This window comes from Rutidosis leptorrhynchoides, chromosome 5 (genome assembly GCF_046630445.1).
Source record: "Rutidosis leptorrhynchoides isolate AG116_Rl617_1_P2 chromosome 5, CSIRO_AGI_Rlap_v1, whole genome shotgun sequence".
Taxonomy (NCBI): Eukaryota; Viridiplantae; Streptophyta; class Magnoliopsida; order Asterales; family Asteraceae; genus Rutidosis; species Rutidosis leptorrhynchoides.
Genome location: NC_092337.1, coordinates 365,341,019 through 365,350,117, shown reverse-complemented (window position 1 = coordinate 365,350,117; position 9,099 = coordinate 365,341,019). Strand labels below are relative to the sequence as shown.

At 36.2% G+C, this 9,099-nt stretch overlaps 2 protein-coding genes across 3 annotated transcripts in view; both read right to left on the bottom strand.

Moving 5' to 3' along the window:
* Positions 1-1,101: 1,101 nt before the first annotated feature.
* On the bottom strand, positions 1,102-3,998 carry LOC139846699 (LEAF RUST 10 DISEASE-RESISTANCE LOCUS RECEPTOR-LIKE PROTEIN KINASE-like 1.1). Of its 2 annotated transcripts, none has more exons than XM_071836189.1 (4): positions 3,192-3,998; positions 2,934-3,020; positions 2,608-2,835; positions 1,102-2,204 (listed from the first exon to the last, which is right to left on the bottom strand). In XM_071836189.1, the coding sequence occupies exons 1-4, from the start codon at positions 3,901-3,903 to the stop codon at positions 1,210-1,212; spliced, it is 2,022 nt and encodes a 673-aa protein (XP_071692290.1). In that variant the 5' UTR covers positions 3,904-3,998; the 3' UTR covers positions 1,102-1,209. The 2 variants fall into 2 exon arrangements, with proteins under 2 accessions (XP_071692290.1, XP_071692289.1); XM_071836188.1 differs by having other exon boundaries at positions 2,608-2,844; positions 3,192-3,997.
* Positions 3,999-6,613: 2,615 nt separating this feature from the next.
* The window catches only part of LOC139849709 (rust resistance kinase Lr10-like), a 104,080-nt gene continuing 101,594 nt past the window's right edge, over positions 6,614-9,099 (bottom strand). Inside the window, exon 5 of the mRNA XM_071839340.1 lies at positions 6,614-7,818. Within this exon, the coding sequence (XP_071695441.1) occupies positions 6,713-7,818 (1,106 nt within the window). The 3' untranslated portion in view covers positions 6,614-6,712. The remainder of the gene's footprint in view (positions 7,819-9,099) is intronic.

The following is a 9,099-nucleotide window of genomic DNA, read 5'->3' as shown; positions in this document are numbered from 1 at the left end:
AGAATAATTGTTTGAAAAAATCAATTAATTTTGCACGATTATTTTAACCACCCGTGCAACGCACGAGGTCTAACGTTGTATTTACTTTCGCTATTTACATACTTTAATGATATAATCTGTTTAGGTTTTTGCACGGCTTTTTACACACCCGTGCAACGCACGGGCTCTAAGACCTAGTATTTATATATATATATATATATATATATATATATATATATATATATATATATATATATATATATATATATATATATATATATATAACTAAAAAAAAATACAAAGTTAACGGCTCTATAGCCGTTGGAGAAGTCACAAACAAAACCTTTCCTTTAATAATATAGTGCCTAGTAACACGTAAAGTAGCCATAGTAGGAGATTATGATTTAGAAACATAAAAATAGATATTGAAGAACCTATATCAGAAATCCAGAAATCCATGCAGTAAAAAGCAAAAAAAATAGATAAAGCCATTAAGCATTAACAATTCGTAGAAATTATTTAAGAAGTATACCTGTTGACGATAGTGACGACGGTTATAGATGAATAGAAAATTTCTCTCCCAAATCCCAAATCGGTGCCAAGGAATTAAGAACCGTATGGCTATAGCACAATCGATGACAGGAATCGAAACCTCTAGGGTTAGACGATAATCAAACGGACAAAAATCGACCAAATCGAAAACCCTAGGGTTAAATCGAAATCGGGGCCACCTAAAAAGGTACCATCAGATCAAATGACCGCAAAATCGAAAATACGGAGGTTGAGATCGCGATGTTTGCATCTGAATCGAGAACCCTTTTTTGAAGAACAGTCGGCGGAGAAGAAGCAGCGAAGAGGAAGGGTGGCGGTGACGACGATTGTGCGGTGGCGGTGGCGGTGGCGGCGATGGTGCGTCGGCAGTGACGGCGATGGTGCGGTGGCGGTTCGCCAGAAGGTTCCAGTGGTGTTAGGAAAGAAGTGTGCCGTTTTAGTATATTGAATAAAAAAGAATAAAAAAGAAGTTAGTGGATCCGACCCGCATCCGAAAGAAGTGTGTGGTTTTAACAGTAACTGCCACCCATTGTAGCCAATCATGTGGTAGAGAATATTACGCCATTTAGATTATTGAGTAAAATGAGACATTAACATACACTTTGATAATGTAAACCATCAATTTTGTAAAGTACCAAAATCACACTATATATATATACCTGAATCTTCTTACAAATTTTATATACTACTACGATTGTTAATTGGCAATCTATCTCCATTGTTACTTAGTGTAGTGGATGCACTATTTTCACTTTGCCATTCATTTGTGACTGATACCGGTGAAGGTAAAAAGTCTTTCATTAAAAACACCGTATCATTAGCTTCAGATGGAGGTGGTGGATTCACTGAATTCAAATTTCCAAAACTATCATGAACATCTATTTTTCCCGTAGCTTGAATATCTAATAAAACGTCCAGCACCTCATTCATCGTTGGTCTCATTTCTGAATCGTATTGTAAACACTGGAAAGCCAACTCTGCTACCGACGTGATCATGTTCTTGGTTTCTTCATTTGAATCTGACACTAAATCAGGGTCGATCAGTTGATCGACTTCACATCGTTGGATCTTGTTTAACGCGAGGTTAGCCAAACTAATTTCATCCCGAGATCTTCTTAAATCGACCGCCACCATTGATGATATTAGTTCAATCAAGACTACGCCGAAGCTGTAAACGTCACTCTTATCTGTTAATTGATAACGTTGGTTATACTGGGGATCGACATAACCAGGGGTACCCTGAGGAGCCGTCGACACATGAGTGACATTATTTGGTACAAGTCTCGAGAGACCAAAATCTGCTACCTTAACGCAGAATTTGTTATCAACTAGGATGTTGTTGGTCTTTACATCTTGGTGAATGATTTCAGAGGCATGAAGGTAGACTAGTGCACTGGCGGTTTCTATGGCGATGTTCTTCCGTATCGGCCATGTCAGCAGGCTTCTTTTTGCTCGTTCTCCATGAAGGTGGTCCGCAATGGTGCCATTGGAAATGTACTCATAGACAAGGAGAAGTTCTCGGCTTTGTCCTGATGTGCTACCGTAGAGCACAACAAGGTTGGGATGCCGTAACCTGGTCAAGATATCAACTTCGTTCTTGAAATGTTGGATTCGCTTGTAGTTGTGCTCGTAGAGTCTCTTCACTGCAATTTCTCGTCCGTCTTTGAGTTTACCTTTTTTAGAAAAATCAAATCAAATGTTGCATGATGAGTGTGTTAAAGAGTTATACTCCATCCATTTCGATAAAATTGTCCCCAACAAGATATGTTCAATTCAAGATATGTTGGTAAAATGTCTAGATTGTCCCTCATCTAATAAGTTATAAGTTATTCAAATTATTTAAAGCTTCATAAACAAAGTAAGTGAGAGAAGAAAGTAGGAGTAAATATTTTGTTGACTTCCATATATAAAAAGGGTAGAATTTATATTTCAATGACTTTTTAGTATCATTTTGAGTCAAATACATATATTTTGAGACAGGTATAAATAGTAGCTTGGACATTTTTGTTTGGATGGATAGAGTATGTATTAATGACCATAAATATTAGTAATTAAGTAAGTATATCATGTTCTCACCATAATAAACTGCTCCAAAACCTCCATCTCCTAGTTCGTGAGACGGGTTGAAATTTTGGGTGGCATATTCAAGCTCACTGTAGGAGAAAACTGAGACGCCGCCTAAGAAATTTTCATCTTCAAGGATCGGTGATTTGTCCTTGGATGAGAAATACGAAAATGGGTTTCGTTTAAACCACCTCCAGATTAAGAAGATAACTAGAAACAGCATGAGGATGAATGCAGATCCTGCAAGAACTAGTAAAAAAAAAATATAACCACTTCAGGAACAGTTTCATACATGTATGTGTACGATTTAATAAGACATGATTGAGGAGGGATATTACCTAGAATCAGTGTCAGTTTTTTATGGCGTTTTTCTTGTATATGGGGTTTTTCTTGTATATGGGGTTTTTCTTTCATATGGGGTATTTCTGCAGGTAGCAAGCAAACACCAAAGACTAATTAGATTAATTAATCTAATTAGATTAATTAATTAGACATAAAAAAGATTAATTAGATTAGACATCATATCTGGTATGCCCAGATTTAGGACTAAAGGAAGAAAAGAAGAATGCAAAAGGAAGAAAAGAAGCCATAAAAACCTTTTTCGATGTATAAACACTCAAAATCACCGTTGTCAGTTGAATGACAGCGGTTGCCTTGCTTGTGACAGTCGTCGCAAGCAGTTGACAAAGGAAAGCCAACAAGGAATTTAAAAGAGAGAAGAGAGAATATGTTGGTATCATTAATTGGTGATTCTTTGCGTTGCCATTCCTCTTTGAGCGGCAACTGTATTACTTGACATTCACGCGGGAGATCATTCGGAATAATCATATTATTGAAGGGAATGTTATAGTAGAAATTGTGATCTCTGCATCCTTTGTAGCTATTGTAAATTAGTTTGCCAAAATAATTATTGTCAAAATAAGCGTTTTTTGTGCATTTGAAGATATTGATGAAAAATTGTATTGAATATGTAAACAGAACTGGGTACGGCGAAGTAATATTATCCATGAGCGCATCGCAGCTTTCATTTTGCAGAAGCTCTTCAAATGTTTTGTTTCCAATCATGATGGAAGAATTAGAATCAAGCTTGTATAAAATTTCATACTGATGTGTTCCAGATTGAAAAGTTGAAACTGTCTTATTGCAGTTGACCTTGATCAACCCACATGACGTACCATCAGACGCATTGTAAAAAGGGTAGTTGAATGGAGAAATATTTGGGCAACTGAAACTTTTGGGGCAGGTTGGGGTAGCTGAGTGAAGGATAGGCAGACAAGAAAGAGTGAAAAATAAGATACTGGTCATCATTTTCAAGCATATTATTTTCTACCTCAATATGTTTTCAACACGATTTTTTTTTTATGCTAAAACTCTTAAGTTTGCACCATCTTTTATGCTAAAAGCATTGAAATTTCAACTAGTTTTTGTAAAATTTTCCACGTTGACCAACACTATCAAGACTCTTGACTAACCCACTCTTCTCCTTTCGATTTAACCCCTTTCAAACGCATAAAAGACGCACTTTGAAAGTTTCATGTGGTTCCCATTATTACCCATTTAATACGTCTCAACTTAATTGGCATCATCCAAATTTATAGAACATTACCACCATTTGTTTTAATTTCTAATATCATCATACTAGAAACAAATAGACTTAAGAACAGTACTATGTACTAGTAGCTTACTATATACGTTTGCACTAACGTACGAAGTATTAGACCATGACGGAGAGCCTTGTGCCAACAGGTAAGGCCGTAATTATTTTATGTCAAACGTTTATATAAGCTTCAGTTAGATAACTCCTAACAATGACATCCTTCATCACTAGGACAAACCGTCACGTCAGCGCCACATGAGCATTTTCTCTCTATTTCCTCCCCAGGACATACTTCCTTATCAACACATGACCCACCAAAGAAGCAGTGCTTCAACGGTACCCACACCCTAACATTCTTGGGGACCCACCATGTGGAAGTTTGCCCAATACAGACGCAGGTTCGATCCCTCCGGGGTCAGTCTGTCACATGGTTGGGGGTCCAGGATAGGGGAGTTGCCGGAGCTATTCCTTGTGGGGTGGACAATGGTTGGTGCCAAAGACACACGGGATCAGGGTGTTCCCGCCGATTTACACCTTTTTGCCCAAAAAATCAACACATGACCCTCCAAATTGACTAAATAAACCAGTGTACAAATGTTCAAGCCAAAAATACAAATAAGTACTACCCCAAAATGCCATTTAGCTTAGTGATGCATTACGCTATCCAAAGACAAAATCCATGGCGAGGTAGTAAGGGCGAGGCTGAGGGCACACCGGTGACTACAATGCCCTCGAGGGCAAGACTAGTCACGAATGAGGGTGAGGCCCGTTGCTACATGTCTTATAAAACTAGATATGTTGGCATAAAGAGATCCAGACCAAGCAGATCCAGACCAAGCTGTTGAAGTTTTTCTATATATAAATAGAAAAATCATAAAATTAAAGCAAGTTGAGTGAAAAATCAATACGCCAAATGCCTGAAAGGAAATATTTTGCTTAATTTCGACATAATTGGTAAAGACAAAGTATCAAGACTCCACACGTTGACTACCGATGGTCTTTGCTTAGGTCATCAATTGTCACCCTTGCGTTTCTTCTTTGAAACACCTAAACAACTGTATATACTTGAAAAATCGAAATTGTGGTTGCGGTGCAGTGGATCGCCGTATTCTTCTCACAGAGGAGATGCAGGTTCGAATCTTTGTACACACAATTAATTCTCAAGTTCACCACCCACATTACATGGGATGCCTGGGTCGAGGTCACTAATTTAAATCTTTTCGTGAGAGAAGGTGTTAAAATAAGTCTGTCTGGGAGGTTTTACCGGATCCGTTCACGGACCTCTACCTGGACACTGCCCGTATGGATGTGTTCCCGGGAACTGTCGATCGGGTTCGGGTTTCCGCCCGAACGTGTGTGTTACGTGCAAATGATGAGGGCCGTTGAAAGAAATGATCCGTTGATGCAAAAATCGCCGTTCAAAAAAAAAAGAAAAATACTTGAAAAATCAAAATATCTAAAGAGTTATAATATTCTGGCAAGGGTTTGGGATCAAACGGGTTCAGATCCAAACACGCCAAGAAAGTTAACTTGTGAAATGGGCCGGGTCGGGTCGAGAACATTTTCCCCTTAAATCTTCAAATTTTAAATAAAATCATACAATGATCATATCTCATTAATTTTACATGCATGTGACCATCCCTCTTAAAATAAAATAAGTGTCCAACTTACATTTTATATATGTCCTAAAATAATTGTTCAATTTTAAAAAATAATTATTAAATATCATTTGACTCCCTAATTTACCCATATTTGTTACTCTTAGTCACTCATATCTATAACAAATTTAATCAAACTTATCTTATAGGCCAAAACTGATTTTTACTATAACTATCTTAAAATTCAACAAAAAATTTTGCACGACATTCTTTTAGGGTGGAGGGAGTACTTTTTGTTAGATTCTTGATAGGATACAAGCCACTCGTGCGTGGTATCACATTAGAGGAGTTCGAAGAGACAAATATTTTTCATATGAATGTTGGATTGTGAAGGTTGCTTTTGCCCAAAATTGTTAAAATTTCTGCGTTGTGAAGACTGCAGCTAGCGGCTCAAAGGAAAACTGTTAAGGTCCGTTGTAATTGTTGCTGACCCGATTTGTATTAAAAGATGCATGTTGAGCTTGAACTTGTTGTTGGGCTAATTGTTGTGCTAAAAACCGTTGTTGGGCTTGGAGAATATTGGTTAACATTAAACATTGAACATGTCTGGTATTTCATGTTATAATAGCTTGTTAGCATGTAAGACGTAAGATCAAGCATCCAAAAGCTATTTGCCTATTTACATATACAGATTAAATGGTTTTTATGTTAAATCTTCATACTGTCTTAAATATGGTTTTATATTATTTGGAATTGGCAAATTACTCTTAAACTAATTAATAATTCCACCAACTTAAATTACACCATCACAATAAGATTTAACATCATGAAACGTATAAGTATAATAACATTAAATTTTTTCATAATAGATGTAAATACAAAATATATTTCAAAATGCTAATTATGAACATTAATGATGTAATTAATCAGTAGATGAGGAAATAGGAGATAGGAAACCACCAGATTTTGATGGAGAAGTAAGATATGGTTTTGGGGGGATTTCCAATGATGCAAGGTCCCCATCTAACATTTCTAAAACCTTAGTGATCGTCGGGCGATTTAATGGATTTGTTTGTATACACCACAAGCCAACGATAATCATCTTCCTTACCATCTTATTTTCTTCGCCACCTATAATTCCATGTAGTCCAAGATGTTCTTCATCTACTTCAATCTTTTTGTATATCCAATGAGGAAAATATATTTCACTTGTATGATCAACTTCAACCTCAATATTCTTTCTTCCTCCACCCATTTCCAGAACCATCATTCCATAGCTATAGACATCCGACTTATGAGAGACTTGTCCAAAAATTCTTGAAAACACTTCAGGTGCAATATACCCTGGTGTTCCTCTCAAATGGGACACTGAAACCATGCTTCTATTCTCATGTGATAGCTTAGCAAGCCCGAAGTCAGATATCTTTGGACACATATCTCGATCCAAAAGAATATTGTGGGGCTTTATGTCGAAGTGCAAGATACGCGTGTTGCAGCCACTATGCAAGTACTCTAAGCCACGAGCAATTCCAATTGCTATGTGGTGCAACTTTTCCCACCCAAGTTGGGTATCACTTGAAGAATCATATATGAATTTTTCAAGGGATCCATTAGGCATGAACTCATAGATCAAAGCTCTTTGATGTCGATCACAACAAAATCCCACAAGAGTTACAATATTAACATGGCTAGTCCCGCCAACACTTGCTACTTCGTTAATAAAATCTTCACCATTGCCGTTTAATTCATTTAAAACCTTCACAGCCACAAGGATTCCGTTGCTTAATTCTCCTCTGTACACAGAACCAAAGCCCCCTTGTCCTAGTTTGACTTTAAAGGAGTTTGTCATCTTCTTAACTTGAGAATATTTGTACCTTTTGGGAGCCAAGAATTCATGATTCTTTAGAAAAATTTCTATATTGACATGATTCATTGTCTTCCTTCTTGATTTGAATTTCCTTATTATATAACGTAAGATTATTACAATCATTATCATCACAACTCCTACGACAATCAGAACCCCCAAAACTGCATTGAAAATTAAATTGACAATTTTAAGCTATAATATTTATTATAAATTATAATTATATTCATAATGGTAAGCGATATTTTAACAATTTATTGTTTCCAGTTATAAGAACGACTGAAAGCGGTGTTTTTTGTTCCTACATCTAGAAAAGTATCTGTAAATATGTTACTACCTGAAAAGAAGGAGCGGGACACGTATATTACTGCATTAATTATCATAAAATAAAAAGCGAGCCAAGTGCGGATAATTAGTATTTTAGATAACTATCATCCCACAAATGTATTAGAGAGCTAACAAATTCTAAGAGCAAGGAAAAATGAAACTGAGAGTTAGAGTTTCAGGGGTGCTCAATTAAATAGGGGATGCGAATGAGAAAGCTAAAAACAAGTTTAAAGAAATGAATGCAATTAATTAATATATCATGGTATTACAAATATTACAAATATACTGTCTAATTAACGGATCATAACAATCGTTGGATGGTTACTGTTAAAATATATAATGTATTTCTATATTGTCTAGAATTAACTAGAAGTATTAGATATTACTCCGTAATAGATATTTAGTAAGAATACACTAGAAGATGATAGATATTTATATTAGTAAAAATATCGACATAGCAAGCTTATAAAAAGGCTAGTCAAGTTGCAAATAGATGTAGAAAAAACAAGTTTCAATAATTAAATAAACACAAGTGTTTTCTTGTCTCCAACAACTCTTCTTTTATCACATATAATAATATATCCCCTCATAAACATTAAATTAACATCAATTACTATTTTTAATCTAATTAATCTAAAACTATAACAATTCTAACAAGTGGTATCAAGAGCTGTTTGGGCGTTCGTTCGTGTACACCATGACTACCGTTGGTGCGTACAATATTCCCGTCCCCATATTTGATGGCGACAACTATGATTTTTGGAGTATCCGAATGAAGACATATTTCCAAGCACAAAGCTTGTGGGATATTGTCGAAGTCGGGTTTACAAATCCAAAAGACGACGAAACTCTGTCCGCGAAAGAACGGGAAAAATACAACAAAAATGTTGTAAGAAATGCTGCCGCTCTAGGTTACATCCAACAAGCCTTGACGCCGTCTATCTTTCCACGAATCATGGGAGCTACGACAGCCAAAGAGACGTGGAAGATTCTTCAAGAAGAATTTCAAGGAAATGTCAAGGTGAGATCCGTCAAACTACTAACTCTAAGGAGAGATTTTGAAAATTTAAATATGAAAGAGACTGAGACCGTAAAAGATTACTATTCCAGAATTAAAG